General features: G+C 41.5%; 1 protein-coding gene across 1 annotated transcript in view; it reads right to left on the bottom strand.

Moving 5' to 3' along the window:
• PCP4 (Purkinje cell protein 4) overlaps positions 1-15,832 on the bottom strand; it is a 54,980-nt gene extending 39,148 nt beyond the window's left edge. Inside the window, exon 1 of the mRNA XM_065829391.2 lies at positions 15,703-15,832. Coding sequence (XP_065685463.1) covers positions 15,703-15,711 — 9 coding nt within the window. The 5' untranslated portion in view covers positions 15,712-15,832. The remainder of the gene's footprint in view (positions 1-15,702) is intronic.
• Between the last annotated feature and the right edge of the window lie 11,482 nt (positions 15,833-27,314).

Here is a 27,314-nt window from a genome sequence, read left to right as displayed (position 1 = left end):
GTACCAAAATATTTACAAATTTATCAAGTTTATAACCTTCCTTCAAATAAAAATGTCACTGCATCACTGCAACTATCTGCTTAATGACTTTTCATGTTTTCCAAGTCAGGAAAGTTTACCAGTTAACAGCAGAATGATCAGGAGATAGAGCAATTTCTACCTGCTGTTTCTCAGAACAAAATAGTTCCTGTACTGTTCCTCAAATCAGGACAATTAAGGTTGACTATACCAAGGAACAAGGTAAGAAAAACTCTTACAGAGTTACACTTACTTAGTGTTAGCTGATCTTTGAACATACTGAGAATTTTAGATTACTGAAATATGACTCAGTTGAGGTTCATTAGACTATAGGCACAAGTAAATATCAAAGCATTCTTGGTGTATAACCATTACTGCCTGAAAGTTCATAGTACATTTTTTTGATTTCTCCTAGGTAGACTTTTGAAGGCATTACACAAGAATGCACCTTCCTACACACTAAATTAATTAGAGAAATCTGGATTAAAAACACAGAACAGAGGACCCTAACAAATATGGGACCCACATAATTCACATAGCCTCCTTTTCTATAAACCTTCTTGTCCAGGCATATTATATTCAGCTCCCCTGGTTCTAAAAACCCTGAGTTTTCTATGCTTTGTAACACTAAATATAAAAATGCTATTTTTTTAAAAAGATGTTAAATTTATAAACAGTGGGTACTGAGGGAGACATCAGCTACTGCTGGTAGATCAATACTCTGTGTACACACTACTTGAAAATAATTATGTGATGAGGTGATATCCTGAGCTGACTGAAATCAAAGGGAATTTTGCGATTGCTTTTCTTTCACGCTCCAGTGAAGAACACAAGCTGTATGTCAGAAACTAGACAAATACCCAAAATTTAAGTAAGGGCAAGAACCAAACAGCTATGACCTGGAATGAATGGGTACAGTTTGTAGAATTTGGGACTTCAATGTGGTTAATTAGGTCAAACTCTTCTTTACTAGAAATTTCTGTTTCACTGTTTGACAAGCTCTCTCTAATGTCATAAGAGACTTGAAACTATAGCATTCTGTATTTCACACCTTTAGATGTGAAAAACATTACTCTTAACCACAACACAGTATACATGGTAATAAGAACAAAAGACATTAACATATTTAAGATTAAAAGTTAAGATCAGGAAAAATGATGCTGCTGTGACAAAAAGATCTGTTTACTGAAGCTGCCCAGGGCTACCTGGCCTCTAAATTAAGGGACTGGGATTTTAGCACTATGGTTTTTTTTGAATTATAAATTGAAAAACACCAAGACGAACAGAAGGGAGAAAAGATGTACCACTGGAGAACCATGCACAAATTCTGCCATTTCACTCGTTCTCTCCTCCTATAAGTCTTCTCAGAACTGGTCTGCAATACAGACAGATGGTAAATCCCAAACCAATTCTGTGACATACAGGTTCATTCACATCAGTAACAGCTAGTCACCTAAAGAACATCTGCAGACAGAAGTGAAGAATTTCAGAGAAGTTTTAATATGGTTATGAAAATCGCAGTAGAAGCTGCATAAGTAAGCTTTTCTCACTGATCTATTCATGCGTCTTTACCAAGCTCTTCCTCTTTCTTCCCACATTTTTATAGACATGGTTCTGAATATTTATGAAAGGAAAGTATTATTCAAAACCTACATTTAACGTAACTGCTTTGAGTACAGGACACCTAGCCAATATTTTGTTTCAATGCTGGTAAATCTGACAACATATCTGTTACTTCTGCCTTATACATCCTTGTAAGAAATCACATATAGATTCTGGACACCTGACAGAAAGGAAAAACTTTAACAACATATACTTCACTATAAAGCAGTCCATTCCTGGTTATGACCAATGATAATTTACATTTCTGATAGAAGTGGCTTTCTGGACACTACTGCTTTTCCCTGGCTGCTCTCACCCTAAGATCTCAGTTCCTTAAAATATGGCCTCTACTCTCACACTCTGGCACCTTCTCTGCATGCTCTTTTACAAAGGGAGTTTTCCACAGCCAGTTTTCTGGCTGTCATGCATTGCCAGGGCAGCATCATATTGCCAGAGCAAGAGTGCCAGAAGCCATCTTTCAACACTGGCTGTCAAAACCTAATTCTTGGCACTGATGATTTCTGTAATTGACTTCATGGGTCAAGCAATGTTCTACTTGACTAGCTCTCAATTGTCCTTAATTTTACTAAGACTGTCCTATACCTATTTTAATTAAAGCTCCACAGGTGGGCTGAGATGAACCAACAGCATTCAGACTGCAGTGGCTAAAAGTTGGCACAGTGATCAGCACTGGTGTTCTATGATTTCTGCAGTCACTGAAGGCACATGAGCATGCAAACACATGCATATTGTCACGCAAGAAACCACAGTAAATTTGTCAGAAATTAACAACACAGCCATGGGTAACTACAGATTATATTCCTTCTAAACACTGTGGACCAGTGCTTGGCTCTTGCTGTTGCAATGATTTGGGCAAGACAATCTCTTCACAATTTCCTTTCATCTTTCTATAAAGGATGAAACCTGGACCTCAGCATTCATATCCTTACGTCTTTGGCAGTCATTTACACTGGTGCAATTAAGTCTCAAATATTACTTTCAAATACAGAAGGAAAGCACTATATTCAAGGTATGCCTGTCCATACAAGCTGCAACCTGTGTGAAAAGCAGACAGTTTACCAGGTTGACTGCTGATATACTGATTGCTGCATTTGCCCAGGGAGGAAGGTACATAGGTTTAGGTACCATTTACTCAGAGTGAACCCACAACTCCTATGAGAGAGCACATGGAGGCATGGTGGTGGAAAGCCCCAGCCCTCATGTCGATCCACTCGACAGCCAGGCACAGAAAAAGCAATGAGAACTGAAGGAGTAACCTTGAAGCTGGGACTTATCACAGTACTTGAAAGATAGGGTTAGAGTCCCTGATCCTGTGTGATTTTGTTTGCAATGTGGGGATTATCCCTGTAAAACATGCATTTTATTCACATTTATGCAAAAATGCGTACTCCACCTAATGGGCAGAGTTGCCTTAATCACAGGGGTGTTAGAAGAGTCAGGACATTTGCCTCAGTTTCAAGAGGTTTGATTTGTTTACTTTTGTCCAGACAGAGCTTTTGGCTTGAGATAAGTCCTCAGAACAGGCACTTTGCGTGTACACAGACAGAGCTTCAGCACCCAGAACACTTTCAGGTTAAATAAAGAGCCACCTGATGAAAACAGGTAGAGAAAAATCACTGTCTGGGATACAGGAACTCACAATACTGTTTTTTTAAATATTCTAATATCACAGAGACAACCTTTCACTGTGTCTCACTTTTTGCCAATGCCAGTCTCTAGTTTGTAAATCAGCACAGTAAGAACATGCTGATTTTGTATTTTAATCCAATATAGTGTTCTAAACAGAATATTTACACCAACACCAAATGTAATAAACATAATTATCACAAACAGTAGCTTGTTTAATATCTAGGTTATTAGCATATTTTGAATTAAAACATTATTAAGCTGATATTTCTCCGAAGACATTGTAATCACAATTTTTTTCCAAGGCACGGATTAACGGAATCTTTGAAGTTAATTTTGAAAGCAGCTGCAAGAATGTATTTTCCAAATCCTGTTAATTACCATGCCAACCATGAGAAATAATCCCTCTTTCTTTCCCCAGGAAATGGAGGATTTGCTCCTGCAAGGCTTATTTACAGGGGTAGCCCATATGTGGACAAGTAGTTGCCTTCAATTCACCAGAATTACTCACATGAGTAGGAAACTCAGTGCTGTATTGTGGAATTTCTCTAAACTGCATGTTATGTTATGCTTTGTTTAGCAAAGAGCAAAAACGGTAAAATCAACTACAGAATATGCCTTCTTACACCACTTGCCTAAAAATTACCTCAGCTCTGATTTGCACATGGGTGATATAGCCCATGTCCTAATTACACTGGAAATGGATAAGAAACATCAAGGTGACCCATGAGGAATATTTCAATTACATAAAAATTGATTGAGCTAGATGGCATAAATGAAAAATGACTGAGCTTAAGGTGGTCTTTTTTTCTCCTATTATTTCTTATCTATTGGTAGCACCAGACCTGGCACTACAGTGCCAGAAAGGACATTTTGGGCAGGAAATCTGCCTTAAGAGCTCCCACGTCCCAGTCTAGCCCAATCTAGTCACACCTTCCGTCACCAATGCACATCACTTGTTTGGATATAATTGTTTGCAAGGTCACACAGAAAACAGGAGCACTAAAATCATTCAAGTTAAAAATAAATCAGAGAAGTGTTGAAAACAATCATTTAAATGATCCTGCTAAAAAAATACATAGTTTAATTGTTTCTGCTGATCATTTCAGTAATGTAGTTGACATCTCTGATCCACAAACAGTTGTACCAGGGCAACAGAATAGGCAGAGTACCCTGGGGAGAAGGCACTGCAACTAGTTCTGGGAACTGAAAATCTGAGCAAGTCAGTGCTTCATATCACAAAATATAGCATGCTGTTACCTCCCTCTGAGCTTGCATTACCTTCTAGCAATCTTTATTCTGCAACAGAGCAAATCATGGAGCAACATAGGTACATCTCTGCAGCCTAAATTAAAAGCCTTAGCCATCTGCACAGACAAAACAGACAGCTGATGGCAACTGACTGTGGCATCTGATTAGGAGCAAATCAGAACATTTGGGATCTGGGAACAGCATTTGGATTCAGATGGTCTATCGGGTATCCTTTAATATTAGCATACCCAGATAGGAAGAGCACCCTAAGCAAATTAATGGGTCAGGTCCTTGCCGAGCCACAATATAACTGATTATGGATGGTGGTTTTGTAACAAATATTGACTTCATATTTGATTCTTCCAAATCCTTCTGAAGTTCAGGGTAATTTAATTTGCTGAGCTACAAACTCAGCTGTAATTGAGTTAGAGGCTGTCTTCAAGGGACAGCTTGGGTTATTAATGGCAAAAGTCTGCACTGACAAATTGCTTCATATCTGATCATATTGGTTATTATTAAAACAGGCTGCTTCTTCCCAGACTGAAAAATTCTGGCTTTTTTCTTTACTTCCATTTGTACAATTAAAAAATATTGTTCTCACTTATTCCTATTTCCTATATATTCAGAGGTAAACAGATGTTATTACAGTCTTAGACTGGACTAGCTACTGGCCAGCCAGGTTTTAAAAGGTATTAATTATGGCAGTTTCAAGCTGCCATGCAAAGGAACTTTCTGCCTTTACCCTAGGGCAAAGTCTTCTGATTTTCAAGACAACATCGAGGATGTTTATGCCTCACTAACTCTACTCCTCAAACCCCCAGGCAGGCAATTTGGTCACTGAGAGCAACTCCAAGCAGCCCCAGAGCCATCCGAAGTTATGACAGTAACTTTAGGGCTACTCCAGTAGCAGGGGAATCACTGGACTGAGAACATTCTGCAGCCTTGGCAACGCACCCTGCCCAGGGGCTGCATAGAGAGATGACGCAAACCTGTTATCTCTGGCTCTGTGCCATAAGGAGATTCATGCGAGGGGAACCCTGAATTGGCTGCTGAAGCTGCCTCAAAACAGGGCCTCACCTGACAAAGAATTTGTCCCACATTATTCAAACCTGTATCATTACTGACCTGCTGAGATTTGCGGGAGCTGCTTTGTTCAATGTGTGATGCAGTTCAGAGCAAAGCTGTCTTGGCACTATGAGTCTAAGCAGCTAAGCAACTGGAAACAACCCAGCCATACTAAAAAGGAAAACACACAGGGTGATGCACAAGGTCACCTTGATTGCCAGGAATCAGAGACAGCAATCAAATACACACACATAGCAAGCAGAACAAAAGCCAGGTCACTAACTCTGTCCAAGAGCTGGCCAAAATTAGGGATTTCTGTAAATCAGAAGCTCCCAGGGCCCTGCAGTGGCTCAGTGAAATTGATGCTGCTATCAGCTTCATTGTTACTAGCAACAGAGAAAATAAGAAAGCAACTTGCACTCAGCAGCTGCAGGTAGTTCCCAGGTCCCAAGACAGACCCAGCAGATTACTTGCCCTAAGACTAAATGTTCTACAGTTCCTGCAGTGCTCTAGCCATGGAATAAATCCAGGGGATAGGTGGTCAGGCAGATTCAGCAAGCCACTCTCCCTCCACAGAACAGTATTTTCCAATTCAAGCTCAATAAAAACTTGCAAGTTTCTTCACTCCAAGTAGTCAGTCATTACTTCTGCCTTCAGGTTCCCACTATGTATCAGGATTCATCCTGCACTTTGTGCCTTGTATATGAAGTGAAAGAAAAATGTTACCCAACCAGGCACTTTCACCTTTTGCACACATGAACATAGCAAGCTATCATGCAATGCCATTAAAAAGGACACTAATGAGCTGCTCCAGAAGAGTCACGCATTTTGTTAATATTCTAATGTATCCATCCCATGACTACTCAGAAAATAGGTTCCTTAGAAGTTACCTGCAGAAGCAGATAAAATCATTCACTTAGATCCAGCTGTGTGCTGCCTGACACACTGCAGCCAGACAAAAACATCTATTAAAGGCTTACACCACATGACCTTAAAAGATATTGCTAGAATTCAGATAATTTGCACCTTTTGTTGTTTGTTCCATTAATTCTAGATCCTTTGCTACCAATGTTTCTGCAACTGCAGGTCCATCCTGTAAGTTCAGTTCCAGTATTGAAATGTACCAAGCTTCTAGTCCAAGCAAGGAACACCAGGCAGCCCTCAGAACAAAAGCCCTGTGAAACAACAAGGTCTCCTGCAGCCTTACTTGAGAGGTTCTTTCAACTTGGTTTGGATGTTAGTGCTATCCAATAGCTTGTAAAATATGCTGAAGGAAAGAAGTGACAGCTAGCCAAGTCTGACTAGCAAACTAAAATTGGCATGAAGTTGGTCTGCCTTAGGCATTTGACTGTCCTGCTTAAACTTCAGCACATGTGTGCTGGCACATGCATTTTAAAGTGTGCCAAGCCAACAATGTGTTTGCTCTCTTTTCCAGTGGTGAGCATATATCTGTCAGATCTGAGTGGAGTACTGATACGTATGAAGCAGCTATGAAGCCATGTCTTATTTTTCTACCATGTCACCTGCAGAAAAATGCCTGCCTAGCCATCCCCACTTGCCTAGTGTGCTCTTCCTCCTCCTCCTTCCTAGGAAGTTAAGGATCCTAATTTGCAGCAGTTTCTACCTTCTGTCTCCCTTTACATCACATTTTACTAATGCATGTTTGAAATTCAAGGAACCAGATTTCAGCATTACTCAGGTTTCCTTCCCAGACACAACATAGTATCTCAAATCTGAACAAAAGGTATTCTTTGCAGTATTTCAATTGGTGTTAAAATTATGTGCTTAAAAGAGTAAACATCTAGAGTATTCAGTATTTTAAAACAAAAATTATTTCATCCTGGGGGATTTGAAAGAGTGAGACAGCAAGCATCCTATTACATGAAACATTCAAGCTAGAGAATGAAATGTCCTAGAATTCAAATGGAAGACATACTTGTGATTTTTGAGAATTATTTTTCTGTCTCTTTACACCTCCCCTACTGCCCAACCCAGTGCTGGACTTCAGCATTTTCAAATGTGTTTTCACATTTATTGGGCATTAGATTCTGGTTCATCTCAGGCAGGCTTCTCTCCTTCACCAGATTGTGTTGCATCTGATGATGTCTGCACTTTGCTTGTTTGCTCTTTTTTAGAGAGAAGTTCATCGCAGATATCCAAAGCTCAGTTTCCTCTTCCCATAGTAGAAAAGGGCACTCTTCCATTCGTTCAACCAAAGTTCTCCCTACTGCCCACTGAGGGCTTTGCTGAAACACACACAGCTTCTTAGAAGAGACAAAGGTACAGCAGTATGTGTGTAGTGGCACCCATCAGGGAAGGATCAGTTGAATGTTTGGATCAGAAACACCAATCAGCCACCAAAGCCAAACTTATTGTGGGAAAGTGTTATGATACTTACAAAAACATCCTCACAAATAACTGGTCTTCCTTCATGTACTGAGTGTCAATAGGAAAAGGTCCAATATTACTAAAATCCTCAAGAAATCAAAGATGTCCTCAGATCTATTAATGTTTGCCTCATCTGCACACTTGCACCAATTTAGGAGTTAAATTTCAAGGATAAGGTTATCAAGATCACTTATCTTCTCCTATGGTCAGAATGCTTTCAACTGCTATTCCAATGCCTCGTAATCGGTCTGCTGTTAGATTCATAGAGAATAAGTCACCAACAAGGCAAATTGACAGCCAGGTGTACAAACCAGTGGTACCTGCTGGATAGGAAGGCTTATTTGGTAGGTCACAGAGGACACATGGAGATGGCAAAACATGCCCGAGCATTAGCAATGGTACTGTCTGCTTTCCAGCACCCTACCCAGTGATTTTTTTGAACCTGTGAAGATACCCAATTTCCTTGAAAGCTGTCCTCCACCCCCTACAAAACTAATGCACTTCCTGTGAAAAACTGCTTCACATGCAATTCTACTAGTTCCTAGTGGAGATGCTGACTTCACAGGATTGTTCCAGCTGTCTCACTGATTCACTCAAGAAAAGCCTGCTAACTCTTCTCAAGATTAACAAGCTTTAGCATAACATGGAATTGTCCTTTTTCCAGGAACAGCCCTAGTCAGTGATAGCTTGGGCATTTCTTAACTGTGCTCCATCATTCCCAGAAAACATGCACCTAAAATTCCTCCAAATATCTCTGCACCAGTGTGTACAACTAGCCAGGATCCCTATGAGTCTCCGCTCTTCACCCTCACTTTTAGGAAACTCATGTTGCACTGTTACCTAGCACAATCTTTCTGTGCTCAAGAGCACAGCAGTACATGTCCCTTCCAAGTTTATGCCATTATAACCTGAACATTTGATTCAGGTTTCTCTAGTTCTACTACTGCAGCTTTCTAGTCCTGCTGGCACTATCTAGCAGCCACTATCCACAGTACCATTAGAATCAAACCTGCCGGCCAAAAAGCAGCAAATAGTGCTGATGACAGAACAGCTCAGACCTTTCTGCCAGGCATTTTGACGATAAGACCGTGTTAAAAACACTAAATGCACACTTGCATATATTTTGCTGTAGTTAGAGCCCTGTCTCTCCACACCTTAGAAAACCTGAAGCCCTCACACCCAGTGCCGCCAGCCTCCTCATCGACTTGCTGTCTCAGTCCAGGAATCTTTACAATCTCCAAAGACAGGCAGAAGGACACCCCCTTTTACATTTTTTTTCCCCTTCTTCCCCCCTTACTTTCAGTTTAAATAGAGGAGATCTCAAATATTCTGTCTACAGTTACAGTACTCACAGTATCAGCTGCACCACTGGTTCACATCACATTTCACACACTAAATATTAAAGTGATAATGTAAGAACATTCAGTGTTTGTAAAAGAATACTTTTTCATTTAAGAGGAAAGACAGTTCAGCTGTAACTAATATTCAGGGCATGTAAGCAGATAATTTTAATTTATTTTCTGGCTAAAATTGTGCTTCTTCCTCCAATTTTCATGTTAGTGCATAAATAAGGCTATATCCCACTTGGTAGGAATTAATCACATGAGACAGCACCAGCCAAAGACCTGGCCTATGTGACACTTGCCAAGCTTACCTATAAGGAGAGTAGCCTGGTCTCAGAGGAAGCAGACATGGAGAGTGGGGATAAATTACTTCAAATCCTGTCATTCAAAATAAATTTCATAACTGCAACTCTTCTGCAGTTGCTTGACCTGAGCTTATCCCATCAAGATTGCCATTGATTTTCCTACTAAGATAGTCTATATGATTTGTCTCTTCCATCTCTTTCCATAAGATAAATAAAAACTATTTTTTCTTAATTAAAGTAGAAGAAGGAGAAACATTATTTGCAAGTTATGATTTGACCTCGTTTCTCCTTATCTACCCTATCTTCTTTTACTTAGAAACCCAATGTCCAAAGAACCGAAGAAAGAAACAGAATACCTTTTCTTAGAGGGAGAACGTGTGTTTTTCATCTGTATTAGAGGATACTATGCCTTGCATAGAAGAAAGTGTTACACAGTTCAGTGAATTTAAGGTTCTTTTGCAACTGACAGGATGAAGAAAGGCATTGCTTTCTTCTGATGCACGCAAACCTCTTCTCCCAGTCCTCCTCAGCCAAGAGGAGGTGTCTCGTGATTTACATACTCAGTGTCTAGCCATTCTGTTAGAAGTAAAGTTACAGACAAGAGGTAAAACATGTAAACACTGACATTTTCCTAGTCATCCCAAAAAAAAAAAAAAAAACACAAAACAAACACCCCAAACAACAGCAGCACACAAGACAGACAAGAGCAAATAGAGGCCTGGAAATCAAATATTTCATTTAAGTCAATAAACAAGCACTCAACAACCTGCAATGAAAAGACCACCACTGTTCCTGTTGAAGTTAACTGCTACTATACACCATATTTCATCATGAGCATGATCTAGTTACATAGAAATTGCTGGAAGATGACTCTTCTAACCTTGCTGATCCATTAGAAACTTAGGGATATTGGACTAGAAACTAATAGGCCTCTGCAACCTGAAATGATATTCTGTTATCAAGTATTGCAGCATGAAGGTTGGAGTTTACTGTTTTACAAATGCAGCTTTTCCCTCTTTTATAGGGAAACACAGTACCTGAAGCACACTATTAAATTTAACTGTCCTTTATTGAAGTGTTATGTTGTTTGAATCTGTTGGCATTCAACACATTCCAAGAAAACCAGCATACTTCTTTCTAAACAGGATGTCTGACAGTTTCACCAAATTGAGATCAATTTCCAACATGACTTCTGAGTGCTATTTTAAAAGATGCTTGATCCCACTGAAACCACACTGATGGAAGGAGTAGGCAAAGTGACAGATCTAAAACTTATTGTTCTCCTTTCTTCTGCCTCTTTCAAGAAGCAATTTACCACTCATCTAATAAATAGATGTGAGTTAAAATTAAAAGCTCATGTTCATGTGCCTTCTCAGTCCCACCCCCGTCCTATAATAGCTGCAGAATTTCCTCCTCCACCCTGCCATGTTCTTGCTGCACTTTTTGGATCTATACAGTTTCGTACCCATTCTGGGTATAACCTCAGTGAGACCAATAGTTAACAGCTGGGAGTCATGGCAGTATCTGAAAAACACCCCCAGAAGGGCTCCTCTAAGACAGCTGTCTGGCTTAGACAACCCTCAGGACTGTAAGTGTGACACAAGAGAACAGGAGCTCCCTTAAACAAAAATAGCACATTTTCCCCACTTCAAACACCAGCTCTTTGTTTTAGTGTTATCAGGATTATTGGTGTATAATCCTCACTTCAATATATAAATATATCTGGTTCTAAGACTCTAAATACCACTTCAGTGGAACAGATTCAACTGAACTCAGAGAGTAACACACAAGAATTCCAGTTTTCCCATATAACTATCTGAAGCAGCTGGAGTATAAGGCAGAAGCCTCCACATATGCCTAACATGTCACACTTGATCATGTCCATCTCTAACAACCTCCTGGTGACCACACCTGTCCAGAGTGATAGAGATATGTTCCAGGTTCTCCCTTAACCTGGAGGGAAGCAGACACCCTCTGTTCTTCTGTCAGCTTGCAGGTATGCCCAAACCACCAGGCCATGTGTTATTACCAGTTTTGAAAACAGCAACGGCAGAGTCTGCCTTGGTGGTTAGTGTTTCACACACATCCCAATGACTGGTGAATCTCAAATTTCAGAAAAAGTAGTCTTTTAGCCCAGTGTTAGGCCATATCACCTTTCCATCTTTGCTGCCTTGGCTGCCCAAGTACCTCCTACTGAAGATGATCTGAGCTCCAAAACAGAGATTCGGTACTTCAGGCTGCAGAGGAGAGTTGTCTGCAGCTCACCCCTATCAATGTCCTGCACATCCCTATTACAGGTAACACAAGCCCCCTTCCTGATCTTTTTGAAGGTAGACGCTACAGAACAGTTGCTACAGGATTCAAAAAGCTCAGAAGTACCATAAGGCAAAGAGAAATAGCCTGCTGTAGCTCAAGGAAGAAGAAAAGATCTGGGGTTCTTTGTATTCAAAGCCACATACAAAAAAACTCACACACACACGACACATTGGTGCAGATACCAAGTCCCTAGCTCTTAACCACCCCAACTAAGACACCTAAGCACCCTACAGAATCAAAGCCTTAACAGATCTTTTCATCTACCTTATGAATTGTGTGCCTAGTTGCCTGAAGCTTGTTTCAAAAAGAAATCTAGAATACTCTCGCTACTGCCTGATAGCTTGGCTGTTCCTCAAATATATAAAGCTGCTAGCTCAAACCCTGCCTTAAGTGGTGCACATCAGCACCTTGGCAATCAGTATGGCACTTCACTCACGTTGCATAAGGCTCTTAAAATACAAGTTCTTCCCTTAAGTCACAGGCACCACAGGAATGTGGGCTGATTAGGCAGTTTTCCTGAATGGTTTTCCCAAAGTTAGACATCTGAATAGCACATTAAAGCTGAACTCCTCCCCTACCACAGCAATACCACTAACCCTTTAACATCAAACAGAAATAAATGCATCTGACAAGGTAATCCCTGCTAATGCTGTTTTAAACTCCAACTCCTTACACAGGCACTTCATCCCTGAGCCACTGGAACAGCATCCAGGTCTGTAACACCATAATGTTTAAGTGTGCACCTTCTCAAGTCCAGACCTTATTCCTTACGACAGCCAGAATCATTCAACACAGGAGGCAAGAGTGGCAGTGACTGTAGGAAAAATGTTTGTATGATGAATGCTTCTCGTGAACCTTTGTACCAGAGGAATACTGTCACCATGACCAGACATCATCTGCAACATGTGAGACAACAGATAAGATGACAGGATTCCCTGTGGTGAATCACATTTATGCCAGCTGCAGGTCTAGAGGCTCACTGGTAAAACTTCTGGCTGTGAAAAGAGATTTGGCATTAGCCTATGAGCTCATTACACAGGATTACTTCCTCCAGTTCATTCTACATGACCAAAGATCTTTAATGAAAGAGCTGTATCTCATGGGTGCTCACTGACAGCAGCTGTCAGCATGGTTCTTCTCTCTAGACTCATTAAAAAGAAAGGAAAACACCTACAGACCTAAACAACAGGCTCCTTGGTTATCTGAGGACAGACTTTCAAAGCTACTTCAACATCTAAAAATGTATTTCAGTATACAGTAACGTTCCTGAGAAGCTCCCTGTACAGCTAAGTGATCTATCTGCCTCTAAAACCAAGTAGCAAGAAGCATTAACCACATTTTGCAATGTTACAAGGTAAACTCTTACACCTCAAGTTCCCTGTAACTAGTTACAGGGCCAGACCTTTGCCCAGCAGACAGAGCATCTTAAATACATTTTCAGACAAATATTGCAGAGGAAACATCATAGGCTTTTTTCTGTAAAAAAGTTCTTTATCCTTCCTGAAAAATAAGTTAGCTGCTAGAAAACAGAAAAAACTATAGTCAGATTAACGGATGCTTCCTGTTCAGCTTTCCTCACCAGGAGACTGGTAATCACTTCTCATATAGCAGGGAATAAGTTAACTTTGCCTGAAGTAGTAAAATAAGAATCCATGTAAAGTCTCGACAAATATCTTGAAGGATATGAAAGCTGTCTTCAGAAATTTCTGCAACCACATAGGCTCCACTTGAATCCTGACAATCGTTAAAATAAAGTAAAAACCTTCATACCCTCCTAACACCATTCTATTTAGGATAATATTTTAATGTCTCTAGATGAGCCTTTTTCATTTACAGCATTAAAAGTGAAATCCACCAAGACTCCATCCCAATCCAAATACAAACACATGTCTGAGGAGCTTGCATTCTATTATATTTTTTGACTCATTCTTTAACACGAGTCTTTTGCAGTGAGGTGGTTTGGAGTGGTCCAGTTGCTTTCATCTGCCTTTTGGAAAAAGAATCATCTATTGATTAATAGCTGAAAGGCAAGTAACAGCAAGGAAACTTTTCTTCATTAGAGCTCTGAGTGATAAACTCTCCAGTGCTGTCAGTTGAATGACAATAGTGCTGAAGACATTGAGAGCAGCACTAAGTGTCACACATACAGGGCTCAGTGCTGCATCAGTGAAAGAGAATTTCCAGCTCTGAGGATTTGCTAGAAATAATGTTCTGTGAAGGTACAAGGAAACGTGTTATGAATAGAGAACCCATCTGCTGGTACGCGGGATGATCTTCATGTTTATCAGGACTTTTAAAATCCAAAAGTCAAGCAATCTAACTATGAAGGGCTGATTTACTGTGCCAATATAACCAAGCACAGGGCTATAAAGACAGAGTGCCTTGTAGAGTTACAGTTAAGTACAGCGGTATCACTCAATTGTTCCTCCTCACCAGAAGATTTTTCCCCAAATGCTATCTTTAAGAATTAGAATATAGTTGTGGCATCTCACAGAACACTTCAGCTAGCCTGGGTGGCAAAGGGACAGTGTCTGCAAAAAACCTACACTGCATGAATTCTGTCCAGTTGATACAAATACAGGCAGCAACCAAGGAAAAGTCAGGAAGAGTTTGGCACATTACACCTGGACTGCCTGGTCTCCACAAAGAGCAGAAAAGCACCATGAGGATTTCCTCTGCTTTCCCCATTTAGCCTGACCTGCAAGCCAGGATGTAAGCTTCTCCTTATAAATCCCTGAGCCAGAGACCTTGCTACTACATTAGTCTGTCTCAGGTTTACACCTCATCCATCTAAAGGTACAGCAGAGTGTAACACCTATGGAAAAATTAGTAAAATCTTACTTGGTGTCGCTCTTAATTTTGCTGCTAAGAAGAGAATGCACATTTGTTAATGAAGCAATGTGTCTTTTCTAACAGGAAACAGCCTCCAAAACAGATGCTGGGTAAGGCATAGTTATCAGGTATCTCTACTGCTTCCCAAAGAAACAGTTCCACTAGAGAACACCAGCTGAACCTGCACAGCACTTGACTGACTACATGGCCAAGTACTCACCCTGCCTGGTGACACTTCTCATAACAAAAACACTAGTCTGCTCCAGACACTTTTCCACTGCAAAAGACCACAACTGAGAATTTTCAGCTTATTTATTTATAAGGGTACAAGTGATCTTTACATGTTTGGCACTGTTTACATTTTTTTCTTTAATTTCAGTACTTCCCAGGACACTATTTATAAAGTTCACATCAGCATCCAACTACAAACAGGGTAATTTTTTCCATGAGCTCCAGCAGATAACTTTCACTCAACTTACTAAATCTGCATACAAAAGCATTAAATACATCTTTAAATTATTAGGGTTTTAAATGAATGACTCACCACTGGTGCACATGGTACTTCAAACGGTAAAATATTGCCTTGAAGGCACATACACACCTTTAGAGATCTCTTTAGCAGAAGGCAGGGTTTAACAGAAGCTGCCTATTCCAAACTCACCACCCAGCAAAGAGACACCTCTCGGGTCCATCAGCTCTGCTAGGAGGAACAGCAGAGCCTCACCGCTTTCCCGCCAGGAAAGCACGCAGCCCACTCCAGCCCACTCTGCTCATCAGAAGGTGACGGTTACGTCCAAAGCCAAGTGCTGCCCCACGCCCCAGCCGCTCTACGAGGGGCTGCAGCGGCTTCTTCCCCCTCGCCGCCAAAGCCCCCGCTGGCGCTCCCCGAGAACCCGCCTCATCCCACGGGCCGCCTGATCCCAATGGCCGCTCACCTCGCTCATGTCGCGCAGCAGCCCGGCTCGCGGTAGCCCAGCTCTTAGCAGCCCCGCCCGGCACAACGCTCCTGTCGCCCCGCGCCGCCCGTTAAGAAGCGGCGCCCCGCGCCCAGCCCGGCCCGCGCCAGCCAATGAGGACCGAGCCCTCGCCGAGCCCCCCGGCTCCCGTCATCCAAGAGGGCGCGGCGCCCCCTGGCGGTGGCGAAGGCGGCAGCGCGGCAGCGGTTTCTCAGGGCCCCCGGGGGTCCTCGTTCCCCACACCCGGCAACCCACCCCCGCGACTACTGGGACTGCTGCTTTCTTCTCTTTAGTGACAGAACCAGAGGGAATGTCAGGAAGATGTGCCAGGGGAGGTTTAGGTTGCACATGAGGAAAAGGTTCTTCCCCCAGAGGGTGGTGGAGCACTGGAACAGGCTCCCCAGGGAGATGTCACGGCTCCAAGCCTGACAGTGTTCAAGAAGAGACTGGACAATGCCCTCAAACACACGGTGTGAACTGTGGGGTTGCCATATGCAGGAACAGGAGCTGGACTCAATGATCTTTGTGGGTCCCTTTCAACTCAGGACATTCTGTGATTCTACAAAGCACGCGACAGAAGCAGCGCTCCCCTTCTCGAGGAGACCACAGTTCTCCTAAGAGGAAAGAGACTAGTCATCAAGGGAGGCAACAACTTCTGCTCGGGAGCCAGGGATGGACCCCACCACCCAGTTTCGGGGTGGCTGGAAAATGCACATTAATGAGTACAGATTGGATAAAATAGCCAAAGTTTCACAGGTCTCCCCACCACCTGGCTTTGTTCTTTGTTACTGAGGAGCTCAGCAAGTCATAACATGAGGCTCACTGCCATTTCTGTTGAAACAGCATTTCTCCATCTTTCAGCTTTCACAGATATATGGAAAGGACTCCTTTTGGTAATTGCTCTGACCAAATTATTAAAATAAAACTTTGGAAAGCGTGCTGTTATATTCCAGCATCCATCTTTTGATGGAACACAATTACTATATTGGGCAATACACATTCAGATGCTCTGACTCATGTATCTATGAAGAAATATAGGTTCAATTTGCTCTGGGAATGCACTTAACTCCCTCAATTTTTTTCTCAAATCAATGAAAAAGTTAACGCATTATTTTGGAGAGCCTGAGAAGCTTGCCAAGCCTTTCCACTTCCAGGGACTACCTTGCAGCAACCTCTTCTCTTCATCAAAATCTGTGTCCAGCTACAGTCGTAATAGAGAGAGTGAAATAAATTTTGTGAGACTTTTCTGGAAAACGCCCTTCCCCTTTGAATTGCAGAAAAACCAACACCGCAGCTTCACCTTTCTATACCACCCATCAGTAGATGCTCAGTGATGGAGAGGCACATGGAGCCATCCCGTTGTAGTCACCACTGCCGCAGCTTTCAGTCTGCTCCTGCCTGAATGTGGACCTGTCCCCCACCTGACCAAGCACTCCTCCCAGCATTCTTCCCAACAAGGGTGGGCTGGGGTCCGAGTCCTCTACCTGAGGTGGGAAGAATATAAGGATGCTACCTGGGTGTGTAGGGATGGGATCAGGAAAGCTAAGGCACAGTTGGAACTGCATTAGGCAAGGAATGGGAAGAATAATAAGAAGGGATTCCACAGGTGCACTGGCAAGCAAAGGATGATTAAAGAAAATTTACCCTCCTGGTAAATAAAACAGAAAATCTGGTCACAACTGATATGAAGAAAACTGAGGTACTCAACAAGAGCTATGACTGTCATCTATCTGGACTTCTATAAGGTACTTGAAACGGTCCCCCACAACATTCTTATTGCTAAATCAGAGAAACATGGCTCTGAAGGATGGACGGTCAAATGTATAAGGAATTGGTCGGATGACTGCATCCAACGAGTTACAGTCAATGGTTTAATGTCAAGATGGAAACCAGTAATGAGTAATGTTCCCTGAGAGCCTGCATTGGGACCAATGCTGTTTAATATCTTCATTAACAACATAGTGGGATTGATGGCACTCTCAGCAATTTTGCAGATGACACCAAGCTGAGTAATGCGGTTGATTTGCTTGAGAGAAGGGCTGCCATCCAGAGGAACCTTGACAGACTTGAGGAGTGGGCACATGTGACCCTCATGAATTCCAACAAGGCTAAGTGTGAGGTCCTGCACCAATGTCAGGGCAACACTGGTGTCAATATAGATTGGGGGATGTAGGGATTGAGACCATCCCTGTGGAGGACTTGGAGATACCAATGGATGAAAAGCTGGACATGAGCTGACTCACAGCGCAGAAAGACAACCATATCCTAGGCTGCAGCAAAAGAAGTGTGGTCATTAGGTCAAGGGAGGTGATCCTCCAGCTCTACTCTGTTCTCACGAGACCCCACCTGCAGTACTACCTCCAGATCTGGGGTCCCTGCACAAGAAAGATATAGACCTATTGAAGCAAGGGCCATGAAAATGGCCAGGTGAATGGCACACCTTTCCTGTGAGGAAAAGCTGAGACAGTTGGGGTTGTTCATCCTGGAGAAGAGGATTCTCCCTGGGGAGAACCTATTGCAGCCTTTCAGTACTTGGAGGGGGATCTATAAGAAAGATGTAGGGAGACTTTTTACCAGGGCCTGCACAGGGCTATGGATGTGGGGTATGAGGGAAAAGGGGTAGAAAGGTGGAGGTGGACACAAGCTGGGGCAGGGGTTGATATCTGGAAGGCGGAAGATACATGGTTTGCCTCCTTTTTCCTTCAGAGTGCTAGAGAAGTGGAGGAAGCTGAGGACATGAGTTGAAAATGGGCACTGGAGACCTCAGCCAGAGAAGGATGTGAATTATCTCTGAAGAAGAATGAAGAGTTCTGCCTTTATATTATGATTGGGCTCCCAACTTGGCAAGACCTGACCTGCCTACCTTTGTGAACCCATTCATATCCATTTACTTGGCCTAATAAACATGTTATTATATCAACTCAGAAGCTTGTTGCCCTGACTTCTGGGCAGGAAGAAAATGCTAAATCACAATTTATCCTTGTTCTGGAGAAATTTGCTGGCTCATGACAAGGTAAGAGCCAGTGCAATTTTCAGTCACTGATGTGGTTACCAGTCTAAGTTGGTTACTGGGATTGTCATGGTCTTGATTTTCAGTGAGGATACCTGGGATCCCAGTCTTGCAGGGAAGTAGAGGAGTGGGCAGCATTATGTGAATCCATGCAGCATTCATCCAGCAGCAGTACAAGGACTTCCTTTTGCCCCATTAAACACAGTGGCATATTTGCAGTTTGTGACATTATTCAACTAGTATTTGATCGTCTTTAAGCTGAGCTAGTGCCATGTTTGCAAATATGCATAGTTTCATTAAAAAAAAAACCAGTTTGTTCACAGCACAAGGCGGTTGGAGAAGAATCATTTCACGAAATGAATGAATATATGATTTTTAAGTACAGATTAAGTATGAATCCTGCCATTCACAACTGGGGATCACAATGTTGCAGGGACTTTACTTTTCATGAATTTGAAGCCTGAACAGAGCTCTGAACAGAACTCTGAGCAGAGCTTTTTTTTTTTTTTTTTTTTTTCACTAGTGAAAAGAAAAGAGGGGAAAGACCCCACTTAAAATATTGTGTTTGGCCATCTTTTATTATGGCAATATTTCCAGGACCTCTACCAGCATCTGGCATTTTTCATCTGTCGTTGTGAGTGGACCAACTGGGCAATAAGCATTGTAAGAGTTCAATGCATGAGTAGCAATTCGTTCTGCAGCTTTGGGAGTATCAGTATGCTGTAAGGATCCGAAGTAAATATGCTGAAGTGCAGCCCCTGAAGAAGCTTTTGTATTATGTGACAACATTTTCCATTGAAAAGTAATTATGGGTATATTGCTTTAGTATTCATGTTCTGAACAGGAGTGCTGTGTACAACATACGCAGACATGTCGCAAGAAGAGCCAGAGGCCACAAATGCATTGCAAAGAGCAAGTTTTATTTTAGTTACCTCTCTGCTGGGGGATCTCTGAAATAGCACCTAAGCTTCCAGGCAGAGGTGACAGAGGTGGGGACGCAGGCGCTGGTCAGTTCAGCCCTGCTGGAAGATCACTGGGCCTTCTGAGCTCGCCTGTATTTCAAGGCTTCAGGCAGGTGTAGCCTCCCGCTCTTTCTCACAACAAAGCAGGAATCTCAGACGCAGTGATAAGGTGCCTAGAGTTTCTCACAGGCCTATGTTATCTAACACAGAGGTTCTACTCATCAAGTACACAGCATCAATAAAACAATTAGTGTGATGTATGTGCTTTTTCTACAGACAGGTGCAAGCCACTTGAGCATATTTACATTTAACTAATCTCGCCAAATCTTCTGCTATATTCCCATACAAGTGCCATTGGTCTGTCAGCTTCTGCGTATAAGGTACAATGCTAACACAAATTACAGAATCACAGAATTAAAGGGCTATTTCTGACCAAAGGGCTCACAATCACATGGTGATACAGACCACTGAGAAAAAAAACTCAGCTCCCCTTGACACTGATAGGAGTCCTATTGGTTTTGCTCTTCACTGTCAAAATAAATGTGTCAAATTCAAGAAGAAAATCTCATGGTGATAATTCAGGCTCTACTCCACTGTGCACAGAGAAGCATGTTAATAAAGAAGTCTCTTTGTACTAGATTCAGCAGAGGAACACACAATGTCTCTATGTTCTGACCCTTTTTTACGAGTTCACAGCTTCCAAGGCACAGTGGAGAGGACACTGAGCTGCATCTGGGGAAGCCCAGAGGTCCCATGGCACTCAGCCCCACGACCTCACTGCAGCACCCACCCACTGCAGGACACCCCTGGAGTCCCAGCTCAACATCCGTGCACAGGACTGCTGTGGGCTGGCATTGCAAGGAATGAGGTCCCAGATTAACGAGTGGGAGAAGTGAAGGAGGATAGTAATCCCTCAGTTCTCAGGGCCCTGTGTTAAATTTGAGTTCATAACCAAGTTCCAGTCTTTTCAAATACAGCGCCAGGCATGGTCTCTTCTTCCAGATCAATGACACTGATGGCAATGGCAGTGCCCTCCATGCAATGATTCTCTGAGGAAAACTTGCATATATTGCAGCATGCAGTCGCAGCATAAAATGCAAAATGCATATACCAGTCTCAGGTGGGTTCCTGAGTGGATACAGGATTCCCCTCTCTCTTTCCCTCTCCCTCTGCAGAAATCTTGTTTCCTGCCTCCCAGGTTTGTGTATCATACACTGGAGAAAACTTCCACAGCCAACAAAAACAATTTAAGTATAAACTAAAGGCTGAAGTGTTGTGTGCCTCTCCTGCTTCTTAGTATGGACCCACTGAACCCAATAACTCTTGAACGTACACACGCTCACACAGACACAGATACATTGCAATCTTGGGTACAACCTGAGCTCTGACATTTTAATTTATGAGCCAGCTTAGTTTGACACATCTTGAGCCCTGGAAAAGCAGCAGCAACTTGAATTTTTCAGAATGAATTTAGAATAAAGATAATCCTAATATTTGTTTTATTTGTATTCAATCATTTATGCTGTCTGATGGTAACAGGTTTTAGTTTTGAGGTACTCCTTTGCTGGCAGTCTTTCTAACCCATGTCAATCCTTTAACTTACAGGTGCCCTGAAGCTCAGCTTTTATTTAAGTGTACAGCTAGATAGTGATGCTTCTAAATAGAGAAAATGTTCTAAGCAAATGTATTTTCAAGAGCTATTATATTCTGAACATTGACTGTTAAAGTACCACCTTCTTATTCATCATGTCTACACTTGGTATGTGTTCAGTCTTGTCGGCTGGTATATGACTGCAGTTTTACTGCCTTTTACTCCCACTTACCTGAAAGACTGAGCAGGAGGAGAGCATTTGAGCTGGATCCTGAAGCAGAAAGCATCATGGACTTCAAGAAGTTTCACCTGTGCAAGGGGACTGAAGTTGGCTCTTCTTTGCAAGACTGAGCAAGGTTTTATTGGAGAACCATGTGTTACATTTGTGAAACAAAAGAGCTAACTGTACACTCAGTCTTTGTAATGGCAATGACATACAACTGCACAGTCTTGCTTTCGATCCCACCATTGAAGGCATCTACTGAGTGAAGTTGTTTTATTAGAAGTCTGGTTATCTGCAGAATTTCTACAGAAGAGACAGTAACACAAAGTGTAGGTGAAGATGACAGCTAAGGCTGCTATATTTTACAGCTAAAATTTGATTCAAATAAAATCAAGCCAAAAAAAACAAAACGAAAATGTGACTGTGCCTCGAAAGATATTCTATATTCCATCAGAGCAGAGCCACTCTGTTTGGCAGAATATATTTGAATTTTGACTGTGACTGAAAAAAATGAAGTTTCCAGAACCTGAGATTAGTACACTGAAGGGAAACCTATGCCTCTTGCTGGCTTTACACTCTATGAATTTTTAGAAAGAACGATTTCATACATACTTTATGGAAAAAAAAAAAAAAAAGTCCATGTTGCAGCTGAAATCAAGTATGTTGATTTCAAATGGAAAGCTTTCGTTTCAGAAAGACACTTGCCTTTGAATACTGGAAAATGTAAGAGGATCTGGAATGTGACCTTAGTTACAGAGAACATGATGTAATTATAGCTTTGGTTTGCTCCTTGATAGTAATAGATTTAACAACACAGTCTTAGAAACTGTGTGATGTATGACTGGTCATTCATACATATCAGCTAATTTGCCCAAGTAAAAAAATTAATGTAGCAAGAAGAGAGTTTCCACAGACTTAACCGTCATTAGTATGTCTTTTTACCTTTGATTAAGAAGCTGCTGACTGTGGGTAGTTAAGCAACAAAATACCTTTGAAGATCTGGGCCTTAAGGCTTTTGTTACAATCTAACCTTTGTTCCCATGCAAGAGGAATGAGTCAGTCATTTCAACAAAATCTTATCATTGCCAGTGTCACAAAAACATCAAATATCGTTTGGAAAAATTGACTCTTTTCTGTGGAGAGTTGCATGATATGACTTACTGTACAGTGTAAGTCATCTTCTATCCTAAAAAAAAAAGTACAAAACACCCAAATATAAGTGTAGATTCTTCAGTCTGGCCAAATAATTCAGAATGGTGTAATTCACGGATCTGTCTTAAGCTTTGGTGTAAAGAAAGTCATTCTCAGCTTAAGCCAAATTCCCTAAACATTTTGAAGCCTGAAAAGTGTTGTGGGTTTTGAATCTTTGATTGGCTCTGCTTTGCAGAAGCCAGAGGATGTGGAAATTTATAGCATTCAGATGTTACTTGGCACTTACCCATGGCAGTTAACTTTTTAATTTAAAGGTAAAAAGACAAAATAATTATCAGTTAACAAATTTCAATCTCTGTACAGACAAATGAATTAATGTGACAATTATAACTTGCAGTATGGAGAGATAAGGAAGTTTGAAGTTTACTTCTTCCCTCACTTTACTTCAGGGACTTTGGGGAAATTAAGGACAAATTCTCCACACTCAACACCTCTTTCTGTGCTCTTTGGATTAAACAAACAGAGGAAAAATCAGACTTTTTCTCCCCGAAATTGTCAGTGGCATCTTGCAGAAATAATTTCTCTCCAGTACAAGCTGAGAGCATCAGATGCTGCAAATATATATATATATCTACAAATATATTTATGCATATATGCATGTTGTGTATGCCAGGGTGAAATAAGACTTCTAGGAGAGTCTCATTGGCTCTTGACTGTTGCAGAGGGGTCAGGGACCCTTTTCCCCTTTGTGTACTCCCTAAACCCTTATTCAGCTCAGGGAACAGATCTAGAAGACTCCCAGCTTCAGAAGGGCTGTAGTGTACTGCAAAGGTGACATCAATGCCAGCATTAACTTCTGCATGAAACTGGGGGATCAGTATTCTCTCCTACTCCAGCTGCAGAAAGCTGGTTTGGTCAAAAGTGAAGGGTGGTTCTACAAGACCCCCTTCCACTGTTCACCGCCCAGCACTGCTGCTGTGATTACTGGAGCTGCTGGCATTTTTTTTTTCGTTTGGTCTCTGTAACAGCTGAACTTCAGAAGGGTTTCTCCCCTCTGCTTTTCATCATTAGACAGAGCAGAGGCTTCAAAACAACCTCTGATCTTTGTGTTGCAGCACTCTCAAATTTTGCCATACATTTTACAGGGAAAAAAAAAAAAAAAGTCAAGACATTCAAACCCTTTCTATCCACTGAAACCTTTTTAGTGCTGTATTGATAGTAATTACCCATAACATATTCCAGTAAAAGGAAGCTGAAGTTGCCAGGTCGAAGTGATCCATAATTAGCAGCTGCTAAAATGCAAACTGCAAACATACTTCATTTCTTTTCTTCCCTCACGCAAACACATGTTGAGGTTCTTCACTTTCTCAGAGAGCAGGAGCTTGCCTCTGCTGTTCAGGCTGGACGAGCTGAGGGCATGGATCAAGACTGAGCAGTTACCTGGAGAGGGAAAACCTTATCAATGCACATAGGAAGGTCAGTAAAAAGCAGAAGGATTTGTATCTACTGCTAAACATCTGTTTAAAGTGTATTTGTGGATATGTGAAGCTTTGGCATTCTCAACCGCAGTTTCTAAGGCTTTTTGATCCTTACATGTCTGTTTTTTTTAAAAGGAGCTGGTTAGCATCAACATTGTAAGTAATGTTGGATGGAGGTAGGGAGCATGATACAGACTTGATTCTTCAAGAGGTCCTTTCTAGGTCTATTTCTTACATTTAGTTTATTCACAAAATGAGGTCTGTTCCACTTGTCAAGGCAAAGATATTTAGTTAACATTCCGAAACTGAGCTAGTCAAAGTAAACTTTTACAATCAGCACTTTTTAGTTTCTGAGCTGTGAAGCACAACAACAGACTGAGACAGATTGTGCTGCCTTCTAGAAATACCCATTTAGTAATGAGTGTGCTCAGGGACCCAAAACCAGGCACTTTAACACAGCCTGTTCTGTGCCACTGAGCTAAATCTCTCCTTTTAGCAATAGCTGGTTTGCTGAGAGGAGTATGAGGTATCAAAAAGAAAAAAAAAAACAACAAACAAACCAGAAAGTATGTAAGGAAAACACAGCTATGCATGTTCAGCACCCAAATACCTAAGCTGATGAATAGGTACAGCTAATTTGGCTGAATCTTTTTTAATGACGTTGTTTGCATATTTTATATTAAGAAATTATAAAAATGGAGATGGAAATAAAAGAGACTCACAGCTGACTGAAGATAATGGATGACTCCTCACTAAAAGCATCTTACTTTTAACAGAGGAGAAATCCTAAGTTCTGTTTCCTTCATCTTTCTTCTATAATGTCTGTGTTACCAATAATAACACCTCATTTAGCCATTTCCTATGGGCTAACGGTGACATTTCAATTTAATGGTTGATGACTTCTCTGAGGGCTCTGTCCAACTTCTATGCTTGCTAGAAAGTGCACTGTCTCTGACCCAGTATCTTTAATTGAGGTGCTATTAAGTAAAGGTTCCTATAAAGGTCAACGTAACTCTAAAATAGATTCATTAACAAAAAAGAGATGTGATTCTCTGTCCTGACTCACTACAGTGCCATTTTGTTCAGCACAGAGTTTTCCTTGGTGGTATTTCCAAAGCACCATCAGAAGGTGAACTTGGAGGAGCTGGGATCCCCCTGCAGATCATGAAAGGACAAGTTGCCCTTGAGGGAATTTCAGGACATCACTGACCACCCTGATTTGTGTCCTGACAGGGCATCACTCTCTCCGCCTCCTTCTCCTTTAACTTTTTCGTTAGATGAGGGAAAAGAAAGCACCCAAAGATATTTTTTAGCCATTGTGGATATACCCTAAGGGCTGACACAAAAACTCTTGCCATAAAAGATGGCAGTCTTCTATGGATGGCAACAGGGGAGGGTGAAAACGAGGCCAAGCTGTGGGATCCCCCAGTTCCAGCCTCACAGGCTGTGTGTCTGGCACTGTGAAGCTTCTACATTTTTTTCTTCTTATCCTCCCTCTTTAAAATGCAAGCTAGGTGACATGTAGCTTGTTTAGCACTTGTTGCTCTACAGAAATCAAAAATAGCTGCATCGTGTTACTTAGGACTAGAAAAAAAAGTGTGATTAGATGTAATGCGTTCTTGTGTAGTGGGTTTTTCCCTGTGCAGCTCCAGTGCAATGAAGCATAGGGGAGTCTAGCATTTACCCTGGTACTCTGTGATTTGACCAAAATGAAAGTCCAGTACATACTCCCTCAAATGATCAGAAAGAAAATAATTTTGAGTCAATTAAAAGCAGTTCAGGCACTACAGTGGACTTGGCATCATGACAAAGCACTGGCCTTGTCCCTAATGGACTAACTAGATCTGATCTCGGCTGCAAAACTCCATAGCAGTCCTGGATTTACATTTTGTCCGGCACTCTGTTTTTGAGAATAGTAAGTGGGTTCATTTATGTAATTGCTCAAAGGAGTTTGTGAAGGTCAGTGGAATCTAATCCCAGGTTCTCTTAAATATTTAGTTTATCATCTCTTTGTATTTAAAGTTTCAGAATCTGAAACTTTAATGATGTTATGCAACTGTAAACAGATGAGTTCACCTGATATTGAGGAAAGGAAGGGCATTAAATAACACACCTCTTATCCAGGAAAGGCCAAAAACTTAGCAGCTTCTTTTACAGAGGACGTTGCCATTCGGTTGAGCATTTATCTACCTTATTTCATGTTTCAAACAGATCCATAGAATCAAAGAATAATTTAGGTTTGAAAGGGATCTCTGGAGGTTGTCAGGTTCCCCAGATCAGTGTAGGGCCAGCATCCATGAGATTCTTATGTTGTCACAGGAACAGCTATGAAAGACAGTCCACATAAGAAAACACAGTGCAACATTTTGAAATAAATTTCTGGACATCACGGTCAATGGATTTTTGAGATGATTTTTGTTTGTTTGTTTGCATTATCTTTGTTAATAATGGAATGGAATTACATATATAAAAATATTTGAATACAAATTTCAGATGATGAAGGAGAGCTTCTATGTGTACAATAAACTCCTTGTAGTTCCTATCTCTAGCACATTTTCTGTATTTGCAGGAATATCTTAGCAGTGTTATACACACTATCAGGGTTCCCACTGCCATATGTTCACAAGCTATTCCTTGTGTGGAGAACCAGTCTATGTAGTTACTCAGTTGTGGAGTTATATCTGAACATGGCTGTGGGAAACTACAGCGGGTCAGTGGAATCCTTGACAGACAGTATGGGAATAGAGATCAACCTTGATGATATTAAGGTCTACCCTTGAGAAGGATGGGAGTAAAGGAGTATCCGGAGATATTAAGTTGTACCCATGAGAGAGAAGGGATGTACCTGTAAGAGAGAAGGGAGTAGAAGAATAACATGGATGATAGCAAAATTACCCAATGAGATGTTACTGCTGTAACTTCTAACCAATAGTGAAGAGACACATGAATTGGTAGAACTGTGTAAAAGTGCACTTGTAGCAGTAAATGGCATCTACTACTTTCATCCTGGAAGAACTTGGTCCATATCATTTGTCGGTCTCAACTGCGACACATGGTTGTACCAGTCTCGGACCGTAAGTGCCTCTGAGTGGTGCACCTCTAAAGGCTACAACACTTCTTGGCCTTTGAAGTATGCCCAAGGTTTCTGGGAGGCAGAAAATCTTTGAATCCAGAG

This window comes from Patagioenas fasciata, chromosome 1 (assembly GCF_037038585.1).
Source record: "Patagioenas fasciata isolate bPatFas1 chromosome 1, bPatFas1.hap1, whole genome shotgun sequence".
NCBI lineage: Eukaryota > Metazoa > Chordata > Aves > Columbiformes > Columbidae > Patagioenas > Patagioenas fasciata.
The sequence above is the reverse complement of the archived record's forward strand: the minus strand, read 5'-3'. Positions and strand labels throughout refer to the sequence as shown.